This window comes from Hemitrygon akajei, chromosome 1, assembly GCF_048418815.1.
Source record: "Hemitrygon akajei chromosome 1, sHemAka1.3, whole genome shotgun sequence".
In the NCBI taxonomy this organism is placed as follows: Eukaryota; Metazoa; Chordata; class Chondrichthyes; order Myliobatiformes; family Dasyatidae; genus Hemitrygon; species Hemitrygon akajei.
Window position 1 is genome coordinate 109,627,562 of NC_133124.1, and position 23,505 is coordinate 109,651,066.

The 23,505-nt window shown below is 46.5% G+C and overlaps 2 protein-coding genes across 4 annotated transcripts in view; one reads left to right on the forward strand and one right to left on the reverse strand.

Moving 5' to 3' along the window:
• The window catches only part of crtap (cartilage associated protein), a 35,128-nt gene extending 27,035 nt beyond the window's left edge, over positions 1 to 8,093 (reverse strand). For both annotated transcript variants that reach the window (XM_073049750.1, XM_073049740.1), the window contains exon 1: positions 7,300 to 8,093. In XM_073049750.1, coding sequence (XP_072905851.1) covers positions 7,300 to 7,746 — 447 coding nt within the window. In that variant the 5' untranslated portion in view covers positions 7,747 to 8,093. The remainder of the gene's footprint in view (positions 1 to 7,299) is intronic.
• Positions 8,094 to 8,216: 123 nt separating this feature from the next.
• Positions 8,217 to 23,505, forward strand: part of fkbp9 (FKBP prolyl isomerase 9) — a 29,845-nt gene continuing 14,556 nt past the window's right edge. For both annotated transcript variants that reach the window (XM_073049718.1, XM_073049726.1), the window contains exons 1-2: positions 8,217 to 8,489; positions 13,729 to 13,874. In XM_073049718.1, coding sequence (XP_072905819.1) covers positions 8,233 to 8,489; positions 13,729 to 13,874 — 403 coding nt within the window. In that variant the 5' untranslated portion in view covers positions 8,217 to 8,232. The remainder of the gene's footprint in view (positions 8,490 to 13,728; positions 13,875 to 23,505) is intronic.

The window sequence follows — 23,505 nt, forward strand, 5'->3', positions numbered from 1 at the left end:
TGACACTGGAACCCCGGAGCCAGGACTTGACACTGGAACCCCGGAGCCTGGACTTGATACCGGAACCCCGGAGCCTGGACTTGATACTGGAAACCCGGAGCCAGGACTTCATACTGGAACCCCGGAGCCAGGACTTGATACTGGAACCCCGGAGCCAGGACTTGATACTGGAACCCTGGAGCCTGGACTTCATACCGGAACCCCGGAGACTGGACTTGACACTGGAACCCCGGAGCCAGGACTTGACACTGGAACCCCGGAGCCTGGACTTGATACCGGAACCCCGGAGCCTGGACTTGATACTGGAAACCCGGAGCCAGGACTTCATACTGGAACCCCGGAGCCAGGACTTGATACTGGAACCCCGGAGCCAGGACTTGATACTGGAACCCTGGAGCCTGGACTTGATACCGGAACCCCGGAGCCTGGACTTGATACCGGAACCCCGGAGCCAGGACTTGATACTGGAACCCCGGAGCCAGGACTTGATACTGGAACCCCGGAGCCTGGACTTGATACCGGAACCCTGGAGCCAGGACTTGATACCGGAACCCCGGAGCCGGGACTTGATACCGGAACCCCGGAGCCGGGACTTGATACCGGAACCCCGGAGCCAGGACTTGATATCGGAACCCCGGAGCCAGGACTTGATACCGGAACCCCGGAGCCTGGACTTGATACCGGAACCCCGGAGCCTGGACTTGATACCGGAACCCCGGAGCCAGGACTTCATACCGGAACCCCGGAGACTGGACTTGACACTGGAACCCCGGAGCCAGGACTTGACACTGGAACCCCGGAGCCAGGACTTGACACTGGAACCCCGGAGCCTGGACTTGATACCGGAACCCCGGAGCCTGGACTTGATACTGGAACCCCGGAGCCAGGACTTCATACTGGAACCCCGGAGCCAGGACTTGATACTGGAACCCCGGAGCCAGGACTTGATACTGGAACCCTGGAGCCTGGACTTGATACCGGAACCCCGGAGCCTGGACTTGATACCGGAACCCCGGAGCCAGGACTTGATACTGGAACCCCGGAGCCTGGACTTGATACCGGAACCCTGGAGCCAGGACTTGATACTGGAACCCCGGAGCCAGGACTTGACACTGGAACCCCGGAGCCTGGACTTGATACCGGAACCCCGGAGCCTGGACTTGATACTGGAACCCCGGAGCCAGGACTTCATACTGGAACCCCGGAGCCAGGACTTGATACTGGAACCCCGGAGCCAGGACTTGATACTGGAACCCTGGAGCCTGGACTTGATACCGGAACCCCGGAGCCTGGACTTGATACCGGAACCCCGGAGCCAGGACTTGATACTGGAACCCCGGAGCCTGGACTTGATACTGGAACCCCGGAGCCAGGACTTGACACTGGAACCTCGGAGCCTGGACTTGATACCGGAACCCCGGAGCCAGGACTTGATATCGGAACCCCGGAGCCGGGACTTGATACCGGAACCCCGGAGCCGGGACTTGATACCGGAACCCCGGAGCCGGGACTTGATACCGGAACCCCGGAGCCTGGACTTGATACCGGAACCCCGGAGCCTGGACTTGATACCGGAACCCCGGAGCCTGGACTTGATAATGGAACCTCGGAGCCGGGACTTGATACCGGAACCTCGGAGCCGGGACTTGATACTGGAACCTTGGAGCCGGGACTTGATACTGGAACCTCGGAGACGGGACTTGATACTGGAACCTCGGAGACAGGACTTGATACTGGAACCCCGGAGCCTGGACTTGATCCTGGAACCCCGGAGCCTGGACTTGATACTGGAACCTCGGAGCCTGGACTTGATACTGGAACCTCGGAGCCAGGACTTGATCCTGGAACCCCGGAGCCTGGACTTGATACTGGAACCCCGGAGCCTGGACTTGATACCGGAACCCCGGAGCCTGGACTTGATACTGGAACCTCGGAGCCTGGACTTGATACTGGAACCCTGGAGCCAGGACTTGATACTGGAACCCCGGAGCCAGGACTTGATACCAGGAACCTTGGATCCAGGTCTTGATACTGGAACCCCGGAGCCTGGACTTGATACTCAAACACAGGACATAGAACACTGAGCCGGGACTCTTCCTTAGTCACAGGGCATGGAGCCAGGACTCTTCTTATTCATGGGACAGACTCAGACACAAGACATAAAACACTGAACCAGGAATCCTCCTTAGACACAGGATGGAGTCCGGTCTCTTCTTGACAGAGGGTCAGGACCCTTCTAGGGTACAGGGCCAGGACCCCTTTTAGACACAGGACATGGATACGGAGACCACACAACGATAGACATTACTATAACTAGGCACGTTTGCTCCAAGCAGCGGTGAGCTCTTGACTCATGCCAGCAGTTTAACTTTGCTGGACATGCACTGGCAAGGGAAGCTGGCTTGCTGGCACTTGCTTCGGGAGGAGACTTCGCTTGCTCCGGCAAGAAACTTAGTTGGCTCTAGCTAGATGACTTAGGCTTGCACTAGCTTCGGTGAAGCTGGAGACTTATAAACTGCCGGTTCGGTCGAGAGTAAATTGCCATTAATCACCAATCCCGAGGGACACGGGAAAACAGGGAATTAAAGGGAAACAAGGAGTCAATGGTCCGGATCGTAACAAACAAGGTAAATTTAAAGGAACCTAATCCGGACTATGACAAGAAAATCCAAAAATCTGAGAGGCAAAGGGACCTGAGTGTTCTTGTGCAGAACACCTTAAAGGTTCACTTGCAGGTTGAATCAGTGTTGAGGAGGCAAATGCAATATTAGCATTTGTTTCAAGAGGTCTAGAATATAATAGCAGGAATGTGATGCTGAGGCTTTATAAGGCACTGGTGCGGCTTCACCTTGAGTATTGTGAACAGTTTTGGGCTTCCTATCTAAGAAAAGATGTGCTGGCATTGGAGAAGTTTCAGAGAAGGGTTGATTCCGGGAATGAAAGGGTTATCATATGAGAAACACTTGATGGCTCTGGGCCTGTACTCTCTGGAATTTGGAAGAATGGGGGGGTGGGGAGCATCTCATTGAAACTTTTTGAATGTTGAAAGGCCTAGGCAGAAGATGCGGAAAGGATGTTTCGCATGGTGGGGGAGTTTAGGACAAGAAGGCACAGCCTCAGGATAGAATGGCATCCATTTAAGACAGATGCGGAGAAATTTGTTTAGTTAGAGGGTGGTAAATTTGTTACCACTGGCAGCTGTGGAGGCCAGGTAATTGGGTGCACTTGAGGCAGAGACTGGGTTTTTGATTATGTTACCACTGGCAGCTGTGGAGGCCAGGTAATTGGGTGCACTTGAGGCAGAGACTGGGTTTTTGATTATGTTACCACTGGCAGCTGTGGAGGCCAGGTAATTGGGTGCACTTGAGGCAGAGACTGGGTTTTTGATTGGCCATTGCATCAAAGGTTAAGGGGAGAAGGGGCGAGGAGGGGAAATAAAAGGATCAACCATGACTTAATGGCGGAGCAGACTGGACGGGCCAAATGGGCTAATTCTGCTCCTTACGATCACTGCTGCTATGTACACCATGAGCTTTGGGCTAGCTCTAAGGTACTGATCTTCAAATCCCCTTTTTCTTCAATTATCTAAAAGCAATGGAGGTACATTGCATGCAACAGTGGTTTCAATCACAGGTATCTACAGTTTCATGGAGGAACTAATTGCGATTCAAGGTGAAAAGGATGAGAGTAAAGTGGTAATCACAGAGCAATGGAAGAGAACATGGAAAAATGTGAGGCTTTCTACTTCATCATAACAATACAGACTGTTAGTTGGTGAACGATTGGGAAATGATGATGTTAAGTGGAACTTGGGTTTCTAGTACAACTAGAAAGCCAATGCCATGTTGCCCTTTAATACAATAAAACATACCTGAGTATAAGAGTACAGTTTTCCTTGGGTGTACAAGTAACCCAGGTTGCACTGAACGTAGCCATTTTACTGTCAATCCTTTGTTTTCCTAAGTAGAAAACCTTGGATCATTGAAATTCTCAGGCACCCTGGTGAAAACAGACTCCTGAAGCCCTATAGAACTTTGGTTTCCTTGCTGAATAATGATACACTTCGCTAGAGAATTTGTGTCCTGGAATATTTGTTGTCCTGTTCCCTGGTATCATGGGTCTTTTAGTTGAGAGAGAGAGAGAGATTGAGCAGGCTAGGTCTCTATTTACAGTTTAACAACAATCAGTGACCTTATGGAAACAAATATCCTAATGTGCTTGACAGAGTATGTAAACTGTGGATATTTCCCCGGCTAAGGCTTCCAAATGCAGAAAGTGGTCATTACCTCAAAATAAAGGGTAATTCAGTTAGGACTGAAATTGTAAGTTTCTTCACAGATCCCACAACCTGTGGATTTGTTTTCAAGGACTCTTCAATTACATTCTCAATAGTTATTAATTATTTATTATTATTGTGTTGTTCTTTTGTTTGCACAGCTTGTCTCTTGCCATTGGTTGTTTGTCCATCTTCGTGTGTTTCTGTTACGTTTCTCTGTATTTGAAACCTGTTGAAAGGACTAGTTAAGGGTGATGTGGAGACGATGTTTGCTGTTGTGTGGGTGTTCAGAATTAGAGGGCACAGCCTCAAAATTGAGGGACAACCCTTTAGAACAGAGGCACTGTTCCAGAGGAACAGAGCCAACTGTGAATGGCTGCAAGGAAATGAATCTCATGGAATATGGTGACATATACTGTATGACCTTTGATAAACTTACTTTGAAATTTGAACTCAAAATGCAGTAAACCTCTGAAGTTCAAACACAAGGAAATCTGCAGATGCTGGAAATTCAAACAACACACACAAAATGCTGGTGGAACATAGCAGGCCAGGCAGCATCTCTAGGGAGAAGCACTGTCAACGTTTCGGGCCAAGACCCTTCGTCAGGACTAACTGAAAGGAGAGATACTAAGAGATTTGAAAGTAGTGGGGCAAGGGGGAAATGCCTCTGAAGTTCCCTATTTTAGAATCCCATTCATTGAGTTCCTTCCATATAGAAACTGATGGATTTTGTATATCAATGGAACATAGCAACTTGCTGTGGCAGGAAAATGATGATAAGCAGAGGGGAAAAAAGGGGAGGCGGACTTGAGGAAGAATTTTTTTCATACAAGAGATTGAAATCAGGAACACAAAGTGTGAAAAGGGTGGTGGGATACTCTGTGGCACAGAAATCTAAGGCCAAGTGATGGAAAACTGGATTAGTATGAACAGGTATCTGATGGCCAGCTTGATCATAGTAGACCAAGGAACCAGCTTTTGTACCTGTGAACAGTTCCTTTCACTGGAACACCAATAAGTTTTGGCAGACCAAAGTGCATCTTTTGCTGAATTGATCATCTTCAAGCAGTAGTGATGTTTATTTCAGTGTGTCCATGGAACAGACCACAGCTCTGTGTTATGTAGCCACTCAAAATTTACCTTAACACACTTCTGTATATCCTTCCTAACCACCTTAGCAAACACAGAAGAATCAGGGTGACAGTCTCACCCCATGACATATTCAAGAACTGCTGTGGTGGTACAGAGTCTCGGGTTGTGTGTAAAGGTCCTGATGAGGACCCATCTCACCATCAGCCAAGCAATATCTAACAGGATCCTGCTGAGTGGAGTGTATCTTGCCAATGTGGCCAGCTCCAGTCTTCACAATGCTAGGGACAGAGAGAGCATTGAGTTGCAAGAAAAAGTCTGTGAACTCTTTGCAATTATCTAGTTTTCTGCATTAATTACTCATGATGTGGTCTTATTTTCGCCCATCCCAATAATAAACTAACCCAATCTGCCTGATCCAATGACACAAACAATTGTACTTCTCATTAATACTGAACGCACAACTTAAACAATCTCAGTCCAGGTTCAAAAAAGGTATGTAAACTTCTGGGGTAATGCCTTCCACAAAAGATACTTGGGGTCAAGTATTCCAATCAAGGAGATGGGATTGGAAGCCTCCAATCTTCTAAAGTCAGAGGACCTTAGAAAAATTGTACAGATGCACGCAGCTGGAAAAGGCTATAAAAGCTTTCTGAAGACCTGAGTGTTCATCAGTCTATTCCAAGAAAGACTGTTGACAAATGGAGTACGTTCAGTATCATTGCTACTCTCCCTAGGAGTGGGCATCCTGCAAAGAGCACAATGTGTGATGGTGAAAAAGAACCTAAGGGTAAGATTAAAAGACCTGCAGAAATATCTAGAACTTGCTCAAGTCTCTGTTCATGTGTCTTCTCTATGTAAAACACTGAACAAGAATGGTGTTCATGGAAGGACACCATGGAGGAAACCACTTCTCTCCAAAAACATACCGTGCTACACATCTCAAGTTTGTAAAAGACCACCTGGGTGTTCCAGAGTGCTTCTGGGATGAGAAAAAGTTTAACTTTTTGGCAAACATATTTGGAGGAGAAAGGGCTCTGCACACCAACAGCAAAATCACATCCTAACTGTGAAGCATGGTAGATGAAGCATCATGGTTTGGGGCTGCTTTGCTGCCTTGGGCTTGGACAGCTTGCAATTGTTGAGGGAACAATGAATTTAAAAATCATATCAAGACATTTTACAGGAGAATGTCAGGGTAGTGGTCTGTCACCTGAAGCTGGATGATGCAACAAGACAATGATCTGAAACACAAGTAATTCAACAGCAGAATAGTTTAAAAAAGAGAAAATGCATGTTCGGGAAGGCCAAGTCAGAATCCAATTGAGATCTAATTGAGATAATGTGGCATGACTTAAAGAGGGCTGTTCATGCAAGGTATCCCTGAAACAGTTTGGTCTGGAGGAATGGTCTAAAATTCTTCCCCGCTGTTGTGCAAATCTGATCAGCAGTGACAGGAAACGTTTGTTGGAGGTCATTGCTGCTAAAGGAGGTTCTACCAGTTACTAAATACAAAGGTTCACATACTCATCCAGTCTGGACTATGAATGATGAAACAATGTATTCAATAAAGAGCTGAAAATACAATTGCTTGTTATTAGTTTAGGCAGATTGTGTCTGTCTATTATTTTGACATAGATGAAGATAAGACCACATTTTATGAGTAATTATTGGAGAAAACCAGGTAATTGTAAAGGGTTCACAAACTTTTTCTTGTAAAATGCTCAGTGCCATCTGGTATCTCTATCCAAGGGTTCACTTACAGTCCATGCAGACATGCACAAAGGTATCTATGGGGGGGGGGGGGGGAGGACCGCTGGGTGCGCCTTCTTCTCCCCCCCACCCCACCCCCACCCCCAACCTTCTTTCTACACTTGGTCACAGATCTCTGCGAACACCGTTGAGTTGTGAGTTCTAACTCATTCTCTCACCTTAAAGTAGGCAAACTGGAGGAACTTGTAGACTTGGCGCTTCTCGAACTCCTCCAGCGTCTCCCGGCTGGGCTGGGACTGGCGAAAGGCGGGCAGACCTTGCTTGCATCTCTTCAGGCACTGTGCTCGGCTCATGATGTTGCTGAAGAGATGCAGCTCGGTGAAGTGGCCGAAGTGGGAGGGTTCTTGGGATCGCACCGTGCTGCAGTTGAGGTTGCAAAAAGCCTCACTGTCTCGGAGCAAGCGGTGGAGTCTCAGGCTCATCTCCAGGAAGTCCACGCACTCCTGCCAGTTCTCTGCCGTGTACTGATCCAGTGCGTGCCGAAAAGCCGATTCCAGCGGCATCAGCTCGTCCCGCGGGAAGCTGCGGAAACTATACTTCTCATACTGTGCGAGCGCCGCGCCACAGCATACCAGGAGCAGGGTAAAAATAGCGTCCAGCCGCATCCCGTCTGATCCCCGCCTTGCCGCTTAATCACTGCTCGATGGCCGTTGTATCCCCGTTTGATCCCTGATCCGCTCTGCCAACGCCACTAGGCCCCTACTAGATCTCCGCTGAGCCGATGGATCACTATTCTAGTTTTGGTGGATGTCCGGACTGGTTCCCTCTCGCACCACAAGATTTCTGCTCCACCATTCAGTTCTCGCTCTAATTCCTCTCAATCCCTCTTCAGTCACTAGATCTCTGTCTCGTCGCACTAGACCCCGTCTGCCAATTGATCCCCCTTGCACAAATGGATCCCCGCTACAGCCCCACTCCGCCGCCCGACGGCCGATCTCCTGGCCTTTTTGGGATTCTATCCCGACAACCACGCGGGATAATTGACATCCCGATCACCAACCAGCACGAACATCGCTGCACCTTATCCATCACTTTGGATAGGCTGTGTCCAATGAGAAGTGGTGGGCGGGGTTACAGCAGCCCCGCCCCGGATGGCTCCGTTCTCCAGCCCACGTCGTCAGTCTCGGTCGTGTCGGGCCGGGTCGATGATGGGTGGTGGGATGCAGTTGACATTGGTGGTGGCGTTGCTGCTCGGGGTAGCGGGAAAGGCGCCCCCGGTGCCGGTGGATGATGTAGTGGTGGAGAAGCGGTTCGAGCCACGGGAGTGCCTACGGGCGGTGCAGCCAGGGGATTTCATCCGCTACCACTACCTGGGCACCCTGGCCGGGGGAAAGGGTTTCGACTCCAGGTACCGCCTTCGCACCCGCCCGGGTCGGGAGAACCGTGTCTGCTGATCCTGGGATCGTAGTGGGAGGGAAGGTGTCCCGGTCTGATGATACAAAGATCGAAAAGGGATATCTGTTCCGCGCCTTGTAGTCCAATGATGGGTGTGGGGCGGGATTAACTGACGATTCTGGAGATCAAGGCGCCCCGGAGATGGTTATGATACCAGGGTGATCCCAGGTCCAGGAGATATTGAGGGAGGGGAGGTGCCGGGTCTGTTGGTCTGGAGATCGTGGTATCTTGTGTGGTGGTCCAGGGTTTGGAGATCTCAGGACAGCTAAAATCATCGGAGTTGTTGATCCTGGGACCGGGAAAATCCGGGATTGGATCGGGCGAGATTCCACAGTTTCTGTTCCCACGTTTAGCGGTCGCGGGACCCGGGAGACCACTGAGATCGGGGTGGGGCGGTGAGTGGATTCCGGGGTCGTGGAGATCCGGCTGAGGGGAACCTGGGGTTGCGCAGATCCCAGGGGTGAGGAGACCCAGGGCCCAAGCCTTACAAAACCCTGGTCTCCTCCCTGAAGAACGGTGATGTGGATTTGAAGATAGCGCGGTTGATTGAGTCGTGTCCACGCGGCAGCTTTCAGTTATTAGGGGGCGGGAACTGAATTTGACTCTGTGGGCTTGATGTTGTAGTTGAATTACGTTCTCCAGCTTTGCAAATTTTGTCCTATTTACATCTCCCTTGACTTGAGGGCAACATTTGACAGAGTGGGATTCAGGAGCCCCAGTATTCCTGAAGTCACTGGGTATCGAAGGGAAAACGCCCCGGTGGTTGGAGTCGCCTTACACAAAAGAAAGTAGTTGTAGTTGTGGTTGTTAGTTAATCATTCCAGCCTCGGGGCATCCGCAGGAGATCCTTAGGACAGTGTCAACCATCTTTGCTTCATTAATAAGCTTCCTTGCGAAGTCGTCCATATTCCAAACAACGTTCTCTAACAGTCTCAACTTTCCCAAACCTTCACTCATTTTGCTCTAACCCTTTCTCTCACTTTACTGCATTCTGCCTTTCTGTGATCTTCTCAGCACAGTCCCAGACTGGAGACAATTTATGCATATAATTGAATTAATGACCTGCGGTTGTGGAAGAAAACTGCATCACCAGATGGTCACAGGGAGAACATGGAGCATTACAGCACAGGAACAAGCCCTTCAGCCCGCAATGTTGTGCCAAGCTAATTAAATTAGTAACCAAATGCTCAACTAACCTAATCTTCAGGAGCGGTGTCTCAGAAAGGCAGCATCCATTATTAAGGACCTCCAGCACCCAGGGCACCCAGGGCATGCCCTTTTCTCACTGTTACCATCAGGTAGGAGGTACAGAAGCCTGAAGGCACACACTCAGCGATACAGGAACAGCTTCTTCCCCTCTGCCATCCGATTCCTAAATGGACATTGAACCCTTGGACACTAACTCATTTTTGTTTAATACATAGTATTTCTGTTTTTTTGCACAATTTTAATCTATTCGATATAAGTATACTGAATAAGATTTACTTATTTATTATTATTATATTTTTCTTCTATATTATGAATTGCATTGAACTGCTGCTAAATTAACAAATTTCACGTCACATGCTGGTGATAATAAATGTGATTCTGATTCCTTTCTGCCAACACAATGTCGATATCCTTCCATTTCCTGCACATTCATGTGCCTTTCTAAGGGCCTCTTGAACACTATCATTTTTGCCTCCATCACCACCCCTGGCAGAGCATTCCAAGCTCCCATACATCTCCTTTGAACTTACCCCCTCTCACCTTAAATTAATGCCTTTTGGTACTGGACATTGCAACTCTGGAAAAAAGATACTGGTATTCTATCCATGTTACTCACAATCTTATAAACCTCTATCAGATCCACTCAGCTTTTGCCACTCCAGAGAAAACAACCTAAGAAGTTTGACTAACCTACCCTTGGAGCACATGCCCTTTAATCCAGGGAGCATCCTGATTTTAAAAAGAAAACCTCTTCTGCACCCTCACCAAACCCTCTACATCCTTCCAGTAGTGATACAATCAGAAATGAATATAATGCTCCAGCTTCAGCCTAACCAGAGTTTTAGAAAGATGTAATATTGTGTCCTGACACTTGAACTAAGTTCCTCAAATAATGCCTTCTGCCTTCTTTACCACCCCCAACATCTCTTTGAACATCAACACTGTTAAAGGTCTTATCGATAAAAGTGTAGTGTGTCTCTGTTCCTTTAATATCTTAAAGTGCAGCTCTTCACATTGGCCAAGGTAAGCTCCATCTGCCTTTTTTTTTGCCATATACGCAGTTGCAAGTAAAAGTTTGTGGACCCTTTGCAATGACCTATTTTCTGTATCCTTTGCTGGTCCTAGACCATGAGACATAGGAGCAGAATTAGGCCATTGGGTCCATCGTGTCTGCTCCGCCATTCCATCATGGCCAATTTATTATCCCTCTCAACATCATTCTCCTGCCTACTCTCTGTAACATTTCACACCCTGACTAATCAAGGACCTATCAACCTCCGCTTTAAGTAAACACTCGCTGACTTGACCTCCATAGCCATCTGTGACAATGAATTCCACAGATTTGCCACCATCTGGCAAATGGTGAAATTGCTCCTCACCTCTGTTTCAAAGGGGCGTCCCTCCACTCTGAACCCATGCCCTCCTGGTCCCAGACCGGCCCCCCCCTATAGAAAACACTCTCTCCACATCCACCCCATCATCCAGGTCTCAGCGTTTGACTGGCGCCAGTGAGATTTCTCCCTCATTCCCCCATACTCCGGTGAGCACAGGCCCAGAGCCATCAAATGCTGCCCACACATCAACCTCGTCATTCCTGGGACCATTTCCGTAAATCTCCCCAGAACCTTTCCAATACTACAACGTGCTTTCTTAGATTCAGGGTGCAAAACTGCTGGTCTTCTATGTCAGCTGCAATATCACTTGCTTTTGTGTCATCTGCAAATTTACTAACCCCTCATCTATAATTTCATCCAGGTCAGTGGCCACTTTATTATGTACACCAGCTCAGTAATACAAATATCTAATTAGCCAATCAGGTGCATAGAAACACACAGACATGGTCAAGAGATTCGGTTGCTGTCCAGACCAAACGTCAGAATGTGGAAGAAATGTGATCTAAGTGACTTTGACCGTGGAATGATTCTTGGTACCAGATGGGATGGTTTGAGTATCTCAGAAGCTACAGATCTCCTGGGATTTTTACACACAACAGTCTCTAGAGTTAACAGAGAATGGTGCAAAAAATAAAAAAGTGAGCGGCAGTTCTGCGGGAGAATGGCCAAACTGGTTCCAGCTGACAGGAAGGAGACAGTAAATCAAATATCACCGCATTGCAACAGTAGTGTGCAAAAGAGAATTCTACCCTCTTCCCACCATGTCACTTGTAATAATTATATTCCTTCTCTCAGTTGCTCAGATGGTTCCACAATTGAACCTAATAAAGTGACCACTGAGTTTATAATAAATAGCAGAAGTGCCAGTATGGATCCCTGTGGAACACTATTAGTCACAGACTTCCAGCCAGAATAAGTCCCATCACACACTACCCTCTGCCATCTATGGACAAGCCAATTCTGAATTCAACCAGCTAAGTTACTGTGGATTTGAAGGTCTTACTATTAAATTAAAGCATTTTTTATATGACACATACAAAATGATTGAGGAACTCAGCAAGTCACGTAGCATCTGTGGAGTGGAATAACCAGTCAACGTTGTGGGTTGAGATCCTTATTCAAGACTGGAAATGAAGGGGGCAGAACCCAAAAAAAGAAAATGGGGTGGGGGGAAGAGTACAAGCTGGCAGGTGATAGGTGAAACCAGGTTGGGGGGGTAGGTGGGTGGTTGAAGGAGAGGGGATGAAGTAAGAAGCTGGGAGGTGATAGGTGGAAGAAGTAATGGGCTGAAGAAGATAAAATCTGATAGGAGAGTGGAGAAAGGGCAGCGAGAGGGTGATGTGCAAGTGAGGAGAGAAGGGGTGAGTGGAACCAAAATGGGGAATGAACAAAGAGAGTAGGGGGATGGGGAGAAATTTACCAGAAGTTACAGAATTTGAGGTTCATGCCATCAGTTTGGAGTCTACCCAAGTGGAATATGAGATGTTGTTTCTTCAGATTGAATGTGGCCTCATCATGGCAGTAGAGGAGGCCATGGTTGACATATTGGAATGGGAAAGGGAAGTTGAATTGAAGTGGGTGGCCACATGGATGTCCCACCATTTGTGGCAGACAGAGTGAAGTTGCTTGGTGAAGTGGTCCCCAATTTATGTTGTGTCTCACTGATGTGGAGCAGGCCGCACCAGGAGCACTGGATACAGTAAATAACTGCAACCCTGGAATATCTGGACAGTGAAGATCCATACATCAGGATGCTATTCATTGAATATAGATCAGCATTGAATACTATCATCCCCTCAAAACTAATCAATAAGCTTTAAGACATTGGCCTCACTACCTCTTTGTGCAATTGGATCCTCAAGTCCTTCACTTGTAGGCCCCAGTCCATTAACCACAAAGCTGTTTGCTCAGCTCTAATGCCATAGTTAAGTTTGCCGACGATACCATTGTTGTTGGCCGAATGGAAGGTCACCACTGACATGAAAGTCAACTGGATCAGCCGTATGAACTCAATGACAACAGGTGAGGAGCTGGAATCCTGTAGTGAGTAACTACCTGACATCCAAAGTCTGTCCACTATCTGCAAGGCAGAGGTTAGGAGTATGATAGAATTTTATCCACTCATTTAAATAACAAACAACTCCCAGCAACTCTCCAAGAACTTGATACCTTCTGCGACATCTAAACAAAACACTACACAGCTCACGATTCACTGAGGTGTCAAGTCTTGTGCCACCTGGGGTCGCCACAGCTCACAGGTTCCTCTGTCAGTCACACACAATCTTGACTTGGAAATGTATTGCCAGTTCTTCATCTCTGGTCTGTCCTGGAATTTTCTCACTATCAGTATTGTAGGAGTTCCTTGTTCAGCAACATTGCAGGGAGGGAGCTCACCACCATCTTTTTCAAGGTTAATTAGGATGCAAAAGTAACCACCTGGGGTTCAAGAATGAGATAATTAAATTAGGTAAAGTGACTTCCTTATCCTTCAGGACTCGTTAGATGCTTTGACTGTGTTCAGGTTTAAGAATCTCTGAACTCTTGTTGGGTTGAGTTTGAAGTTGCCTTGATTTGGTCTTTCTCTTCCAGCTACGATCGAGGTACCACTCACAATGTGTTTGTGGGCAAAGGCCGACTGATTGCCGGCATGGACAAAGCTCTGATAGGGATGTGTGTAAATGAAAGGCGCTTCATCAAAGTGCCACCTGACCTGGCCTATGGCAGTGAAGGACTGCGTAAGTACTTTTTACTTTTTGACTTAGACTCATGGAGAAGTACAGCCCAGGAAGAGGCCCTTTGGCCCATCTAGCCCATACCAAAACCATTTAAACTGCCTACTCCTGTCAACTTGCACTGGGACCGTAGCCCTCCATATCCCTTCTATCCATATACCCATACAAACTTTTCTTAAATGTTGAAATTGAGCTTGCAAGCACCACTTGTGCTGGCATCTCATTCCACACTCTCATGACTTACTCAGTGAAGAAGTTTCCCCTCATGTTCCCCTTGAACTTTTTTACTTTTCATCCTTAACACATGACCTCTGGTTGTAGTCCCAACCAAACCTCAGAGGAAAAAGACTGCTTGTATTTACCCTATCTAACCCCTCATAATTTTGTGTACCTTTATCAAATCTCCCTCAGTCTTCTACGTTCTAAAGAGTACAGCCCTAACCTTTTCAATATTTCCTTATAACTCAGGTCTTCCAGACCCAGCAACGTCCTTGTAAATTTTCTCTGCACTCTTTGAATCTTATTTACGTCTTTCCTATAGGTAGGTGATCAAAGTTGCACACAGTTCTCCAAATCAGGCCTCTTATACAACTTAAGCATAAGAAAGCTTTATGACCCTATCTACCAGTGATGCCACTTTCAATGAATTACGGACCTGTATTCCCAGATCTCACTGTTCCACCAGACACCTCAGTGCCCCACTGTTTACTGTGTAAGACTTACCCTGGTTGGTCCTACCAAAGTGCAAAACCTCACTCTTGCCTGCATTATATTTCAACTGCCATTTTTTCAATCTTTTTTTCCAGCTGATGCAGGTCCCTCTGCAAGCCATGATATCCTTCCTTGCTGTCCTCTACATCCCCAATCTTGGTGTCATTCACAAATTTGCTGATCCAGTTAACCATATTAGATAGATAGATAGATAGATAGATACTTTATTCATCCCCATGGGGAAATTCAACTTTTTTTTCCAATGTCCCATACACTTGTTGTAGCAAAACTAATTACATACAATACTTAACTCAGTAAAAAATATGATATGCATCTAAATCACTATCTCAAAAAGCATTAATAATAGCTTTTAAAAAGTTCTTAAGTCCTGGCGGTTGAATTGTAAAGCCTAATGGCATTGGGGAGTATTGACCTCTTCATCCTGTCTGAGGAGCGATAGTAACCTGTCGCTGAAACTGCTTCTCTGTCTCTGAATGGTGCTATGTAGAGGATGTTCAGAGTTTTCCATAATTGACCGTAGCCTACTCAGCGCCCTTCGCTCAGCTACCGATGTTAAACTCTCCAGTACTTTGCCCACGACAGAGCCCGCCTTCCTTACCAGCTTATTAAGACGTGAGGCGTCCCTCTTCTTAATGCTTCCTCCCCAACACGCCACCACAAAGAAGAGGGCGCTCTCCGCAACAGACCTATAGAACATCTTCAGCATCTCGCTACAGACATTGAATGACGCCAACCTTCTAAGGAAGTACAGTCGACTCTGTGCCTTCCTGCACAAGGCATCTGTGTTGGCAGTCCAGTCTAGCTTCTCGTCTAACTGTACTCCCAGATACTTGTAGGTCTTAACCTGCTCCACACATTCTCCATTAATGATCACTGGCTCCATATGAGGCCTAGATCTCCTAAAGTCCACCACCATCTCCTTGGTCTTGGTGATATTGAGATGCAGGTAGTTTGAGTTGCACCATATCACAAAGTCTTGTATCAGTTTCCTATACTCCTCCTCCTGTCCATTATTATCCAGATCATTGATATAGGGCCCAGCACTGATCCCTGCAGCACTCCACTAGTCACGGGCCTCCAGTCAGAGAGGCAACCCTCTACTACCACTTCTCCTAAAAACCAATGTCTAATCTAGTGGTCGCCAACCTGTCGATCGCGATTGACCGGTCAATCTTTGAGACTTTCCCAGTAGATCCCGGAAAAAAAAAGAAAAATAAATACACAAATACTGTTGAGAGATTGTTTCCTGGTTGCGGGGTTTTAGTTCCGTTCTTTCTGCCCAGTGCGCATGCATGTAGCTCCCCACCCCACACTACACAGTGTACTTCAGTGGTCCCCAACCACCGGGCCGCGAGGAAACGATACGAGTCAGCTGCACCTTTCCTCATTCCCTGTCACGGCCACTGTTGAACTTGAACCCACTCGAGGTCATCAATTGCCTAAACGCAGTGACATCCTCACGCCAGGGATCACTGGTTGGTCTCAGGTGGCCGGCGGGAAGTGCCGTTGCTACTGGCCTGGAGCGCGGACAGATGGGCACCGCCTCTAAACCTGTTTAGCACACGGAATATTCGTGGGGAACCTGGTGCTAAAATATTCACAGACAACCTAATTCAGGCTCAGGGTTTCATAAGTAGAACAGCTACCTCACTGCGATCTACTGAAAGTCATCCCTCCAGCCAAACTTTTGTCGGCCGATAGATCCAACCTAACTATGAGGGGGTCACGCGTCCTGTCGCACTCTTCGCTCGGTCGGTCGCTCTCTCTGGACTGCGACCGCCGCGGCCCTGGTACGGGAAACGCCGCACCTGGCCAAGGCATCTGGCGGCGGGAGGGTGGGAGGTTGGAGTTTGGACCCAGAGGCTGTCTAATGAGGCAACGAAGCACTCAAAGCTGCTTCAGTACCCTGAGTCCATGCACCCTGCACTTAAAGACAAACCTGTTGAGTTTTTTCAGCGGAAAAAATGTGAGCAAGCTGGTCAGCAGCTAAGAGCTGAGAGCCACGTAAACTAAATTGCGGAATAGACTGGACATAAGGAACCTGCTTGGAGTATTGCTGTATTACGGTTGTGTTTAACATCCACCCCCCCAGTTGGCCGGTCTGCAAGAATATTGTCAATATTAAACTGGTCCACAAAAAAGGGTTGTGACCCCTGGTGTCCATACATTATTTCTACTTCCGGGTTGCGGGAGTTTTCCTTCCGGTCTTTTCTGCCCCGGTGTGCATGCGTGTATTTAATCGATTTGGGGTCGATCTTGCCTTTCACTGAGGGGATCTTGGGCTTAAAAAGGTTGGTGACCACTAGTCTAATCCAATTTACTACCTTATCCTGAATACCGAGCGACTGAACCATCTTGACCAAAACTCCCATGCTGGACCTTGTCAAATTCCTTACTAAAGTCCATGTAGACAGCATCCATTGCCTTCATCCACTTTCCTGTGTTACGAACCCCGTAACTGGGTGTCTTACCAGCAAAGATAGGAGTAGCCGTTGAAGTCTGATGACACTATTTTTAACAGTATTTATTAGTAAAAATACACAAAAATAATATCAGTGCAAATATACAGATAATATACGTCATCAATACTAAACCTAAAAGTGCGGGTATAATAATAATCAATAAGAAATAAGCTCTATCGTTGTCTAGGGGATAATGAATTGTCCGATGGAAATATAAAGTTCAGTTCGTTCATACAGGCTGCAGTCGTTGTTGATTGCTGTGTTGCAATTGTTGGAGAGAGAGAGAGAGAGAGAGAGAGAGAAAGCAGTAACAGCTATTAACTTGCCGACTTTCCTTGTTACGATCTTGATCCATATCCGTCCTTTAGCGAGACCGTTCCGTGGAGGATTTGTCACCCAGGCAAGGGTGGACACACACACAAGCCCCCTCACCGATCTCGTAGCGTTTCTCCTGGTGCGTCTGAGGGGTGTTTCCCCAGACCCTACTTTTATCCCTACTCACAGGGTCTCAGATATCAGTCAGGTTGGGATGATGCAATCCCTCAACCAGACCACTCTGGCCGTCCCCTGAGGGGTTTCAATGAATAGTACAGTACTCAATACACAATTCCTCCTTCAAGAGACAATAGCAGTAATCTCTCCCTTTGTCAATAGGAGACATTCCACCTTGTGTATTCTGCGTTGTCTATAACAACTGCCTTTGCTGTGATCCTGCGTCTCTCTCTCATTACTGACATGATGTGTATCTCTCTCATTTCCTGGGTATCAGACCCGAAATAATAGTGATCTTGCGATTCTCAAAAAGGGGGGGGGGGGGGGGGGCGGGCATTGGCGATTCTGTACCCTTCTGCCCATCAGATTTGCTCCTCATTCGTAACACCCCCATCCTTCTAAGGATTTTTACCACAGGGAAAAATTAACTACTACAGAGTCCTACAGAATTTCAGAATCTAACACAATACAAAAGAGGTTTTTTTTCCACTACAGAGTAATACAGTTATACATTCAATTCAGCATCTAAACAGTTAGCGATTATATTGTCACTTCCTTTAATATCTTAATATCTTGTACCTAATAAAATTCCTGTAGCATCAGACTCCAATTTAGTAACCACCTATTTTTATTCCTTTTCTTCAGCAAAAACAAAACTAAAGAGTTGTGATCTTAAGTATATATTACAAAAATGTGAACCAATACATGTGTGATTATTCTGTAGTACATTACAAAAGTTTATGCAAATATTAATCTTTATTTTACTTTTAAACTTAACAGTCAATCTTCCATGGTGTTGTCTTTATGATTTACATGCTTTGTCGAAATCCCTCAAAACCAGATCCTGTTATTTAAAGTGGCATTTTTCAACCTTTGCCTCTTTTCCAGTTAATTCCCACGTGGTTAGCTTGCTTACCAGTGTGGAATAGGCTTTTGCATGCTCCTTTCATAGGAGTTATTTTATCAACAATGTTTTCCAAACTTAGCCCATCATCTAAACTTCCACACAATTCTTTATTTTTAAGCAAGTCGTTAGTTTTATCTTCAGGACCCTTCATTCTATTAGTTTTCAGTTTAATATCTGCAAGCGATCCCTCTTTGTCCAAACAACATTTCAAATTCTGCCTCTTCACAGCACACCCTTGAATAACATTAGCGAGTGGGACACCTTTACATTCCAAATCAACCTGAAATTGATTCGCAGGCACCTTGGTAACAAGCCATTGTTCCTTCAGCCTGGTTACTGCTTCTGACACCAATCCAGAGTTTAAATTTTCTTCATTCAATTTAGGAACTACACTTTTCCCTTTCCCTTCAATAATAATATCCACATCACCACCCTTTATCTCCTCACTAACTTTTAACACACCTTCGAACACAGACAACTGGGAATTCTCACTTCCCACTAGTACCAAGGTTAACCCTTTCTTCACTGAACCAAGTCCATCTGACCCACAAGGACTGCATTCCTTTTTAACTGAATCAGATACCTCAGACTTTTCCTGAGTTTCATTATTAGGTTCAGTACCACGTGCATCCACATCTTGAACACACTCAAACGGGACACCTGCCTCTTCCAGGCTTTCAATACCCGTCCCCTTTTCAAATTCTAAGTTCCCCTGATCCTCCCAGTTACTCTCTGGGCAACTCCCTTCCGGAGTAAACTCAACCCTGCAGTTTAAAACAACCTCATCTGCTAACCCAACAGACTTCCTCAAGGTAATGGCATCCTTTTCATCTAGGACTGCCCTCATTTCATTATCGGGAACACATTTAAAATTTTCAACTTCTTCAAACAGTTCTGTCAAGCCAGACAGATCATCCATGTCCAACCCTGGACCTTCTAACAGCCTTATCTGTTTCTCATTTTTACTCTGTGCCTCTATAAATTTCCTCCTGGCTAAGGGTAGGTCTACCTCCTCTCCTTTACTCTCTTTCACCTCCCTATTCTCCCTTTTACCACCCTCTAACCCCTCTTGGTACAGGGTCGGTAAAAACGTCTCAGCCAAATCGATACTGGACTGATTTAAACTGGTCTCTTTCTCAGCTGCCTTTCTCGACATGCTGCGAGTGATCACACATGCGGGATAGATCTTGGAACCTAGGGGCGGGTCCTCAACACTTACAGGCTGGCTCGTCAGCTTCATTGCTGACCAAACGTCACCACCGGCTAAATCGTTACCAAGAAGGACGTCCACGCCCTCTTTCGGGAATTCTGATCGCACCCCTATTTCAACTGGTCCAGATACCAGATCACAATTTATAATGATCCTATGCAAAGGTACAGCTTCTGTCCCTTTTCCTATGCCTCTCAAAGCTACCTCTCCAGTCTCAGGACCAAAATTTAGTACCGTACTGCGAATCAATGACAGCTCAGCTCCAGTGTCTCTCCAGATCCGCACTGGAACTGGTGTGTCTCCCTCTTTCACAGACACGGTCCCTTCTGAAATAAATTTCTCATGCTCCTCTCGTATTCAGTGTACCTGGGGCTTTCTCGTCAATTTACTGATCAACACAATACACCCTGTAGGGACTGCTGCTTTCCCTTTTCCTGTCTCCTTCCTCGGAGCAAAGCACTTAGATGCAATATGACCCACCTTTCCACAATTAAAACAGGTCAAGCCAGGAACCCTCCTGCCATCTTGCCTTTCTTCCTCCTTATTTTTACCACTAGCTCCCGGCTGAATTTCTACCTCAGCCGGCGGGCTTTCTCTATCGTTCCTACGGTCTTTCTGGTAACTTTTATTCGAGGAAAACTTTGTCTTGTGGGTTAGAGCATATTCATCTGCAAACCTGGCAAATTCTGATATGGACTTATTCGGCTTCTCGTTCAAGTACATCCGGATATCATCTGAAACACAACCTTTAAATTCCTCAATCAGAATTAACTCCCTTAAACGCCGAAAATCTTGTTCCACCATTTCTGCTGCACACCAGCGATCCAAGAGCACACCCTTCTCATAGGCAAACTCTGCATATGTCTGACTCCACACTTCCTTTAAATTTCTGAACTTTTGTCTATAGGCCTCAGGTACCAATTCGTAGGCCCGAAGAATGGCCTGCTTTACTTCCTTGTAATCCTCCTCCTCCACAGACAATGCCGCATATGCCCATTGTGCCTTCCCTTTTAACACACTTTGTAACAACGCCACCCACTGATCTCTGGGCCACTTCTGATTCACTGCCACCTTTTCAAAATGCAAGAAATAACTATCAACATCCATCTCCTCGAACGGAGGTACTAACCTAAACTCCCTACTAACATTAAACCTCTCCTCTCGGTCTGCCCCTTGGACCCTTCTCTCTTGCCTTAACTTCGCCATGTCCAGCTCATGCTGCCTCTGTTTCTCCTTCTCCCTCTGGTTTTCAGCTCTTTCCTTCTCCTTTTCAGCTGCTTCCAGCTCTTTTAACCTAATTTCATGCTCCCTCTGCTTTTCAGCTCTTTCCTTCTCCTTTTCAGCTGCTTCCAGCTCTTTTAACCTAATTTCATGCTCCCTCTGCTTTTCAGCTCTTTCCTTCTCCTTTTCAGCTGCTTCCAGCTCTTTTAACCTAATTTCATGCTCCCTCTGCTTTTCAGCTCTTTCCTTCTCCTTTTCAGCTGCTTCCAGCTCTTTTAACCTAATTTCATGCTCCCTCTGCTTTTCAGCTCTTTCCTTCTCCTTTTCAGCTGCTTCCAGCTCTTTTAACCTAATTTCATGCTCCCTCTGCTTTTCAGCTCTCTCCTTCTCCTTTTCAGCTCTCTCCTTCTCCTTTTCAGCTCTCTCCTTCTCCTTTTCAGCTCTTTCCTTCTCCTTTTCAGCTGCTTCCAGCTGTTTTAACTTAATTTCATGTTCCAACCTTAATTTTTCCAACTCTAACTGAACCGTCCCAATAGCTGGTACCTTTTCAGGGATCTGTTCCACTACCTCAGCCGCACACATTCTTCTCAATATAATGTTGAGTTACGGCCCTCCGCATCTTCCACTTTTTCATTGATGACCTCATCTCTGCGAGATTTAGTCCTTTCACAATATTTACCAAGTCCGACTTTGTGGCAGCCTCTAGCGCCTCCGGAGTCGGGTTTTTTATAAATTCATCTGCGTCCATCTTTGCAGGTTTCCCGTCTGGCTATCCACACAACCAGATCCAAGTTTGGACTTAAAAGCCCGATTTACTGGCCCTCCAGTTTGGTATCAAATCTTGAGACAAGCCCCCAAGTTGTTACGAACCCCGTAACTGGGTGTCTTACCAGCAAACATAGGAGTAGCCGTTGAAGTCTGATGACACTATTTTTAACAGTATTTATTAGTAAAAATACACAAAAATAATACCAATGCAAATATACAGATAATATACGTCATCAATACTAAACCTAAAAGTGCGGGTATAATAATAATCAATAAGAAATAAGCTCTATTGTTGTCTGGGGGATAATGAATTGGCCGATGGAAATATAAAGTTCAGTTCGTTCATACAGGCTGCAGTCGTCGTTGATCGCTGTGTTGCAATTGTTGGAGAGAGAGAGAGAGAGAGAAAGCAGTAACAGCTATTAACTTGCCGACTTTCCTTGTTACGATCTTGATCCATATCCGTCCTTTAGCGAGACCGTTCCGTGGAGGATTTGTCACCCAGGCAAGGGTGGACACACACACAAGCCCCCTCACCGATCTCGTAGCGTTTCTCCTGGTGCGTCTGAGGGGTGTTTCCCCAGACCCTACTTTTATCCCTACTCACAGGGTCTCAGATGTCAGTCAGGTTGGGATGATGCAATCCCTCAACCAGACCACTCTGGCTGTCCCCTGAGGGGTTTCAATGAATAGTACAGTACTCAATACACAATTCCTCCTTCAAGAGACAATAGCAGTAATCTCTCCCTTTGTCAATAGGAGACATTCCACCTTGTGTATTCTGCGTTGTCTATAACAACTGCCTTTGCTGTGATCCTGCGTCTCTCTCTCATTACTGACATGATGTGTATCTCTCTCATTTCCTGGGTATCAGACCCGAAATAATAGTGATCTTGCGATTCTCAAAAAGGGGGGGGGGGGCCGGGCATTGGCGATTCTGTACCCTTCTGCCCATCAGATTTGCTCCTCATTCGTAACACCTGGTAATTTCCTAGAAAAACTCTATAACATTGGTTAGTCATGACCTACCATGCACAAAGCCAGGCTAACTATCCTTAATCAGTCCTTGTCTACCCAAATACTATATATCTGGTCCCTTAGAATATCTTCCAATAATTTTCCCACAACTGATGTCAGACTTATCTGCCTATAGTTTCCTGGTTTATGTTTAGAGCCTTTTTTAAACAGCAGAACAACATTGGCTATCTTCCAATCCTCTGCTACCTCTCCTGTGGCTAAGGATATTTTAAATATCCCTGCTTGGGTCCTGGCAATTTCTGCATTTGCCAAGGGAACACTTTGTCTGCTTCTCTGTATGGCCTATCAGCCCCTCAGCCTCCCGAATGATCCAGAGTTCATCCAGTTCCAGCTCCAATTCTTAATGAGGCTTGTTAGGAGCTGCAGCTGGATGCATTTCTCACAGTTGTAGTTGTCAGGTACACTAGAGGTCTCCCTGCCTTCCCACATCGTGCAACAGGAGCATTCAACTGTCCTGCCTGGCATCTTTACTGTCCTAACTGAGTAGATATGAAGAAGGGAGGGGGGAGAAAACTTTACCTAGAGGTTTTCTATTTTTTGCTTTCTTTGACTAAAGCCCCACTTTGCTGCAGTCTTGAATACCTAAACCTCAAGATCACCACTCTAACTGTCCAGACGATGGCTGCAGTACTTGCCCCTGTCTTCCTTTAATTTGTTCTTGCTAATCAATCTGAAACATGGATTGGTCACTGGTCAGAGTTCAGTTATGCTGAAGTGATCCGCTGCTGCCTTTTTCTACTCGGGCAGTGGACCTGAGTGAAATTCCCTCCTTTCAGACTTCTGATGTCTGGACTGATTGCTGGT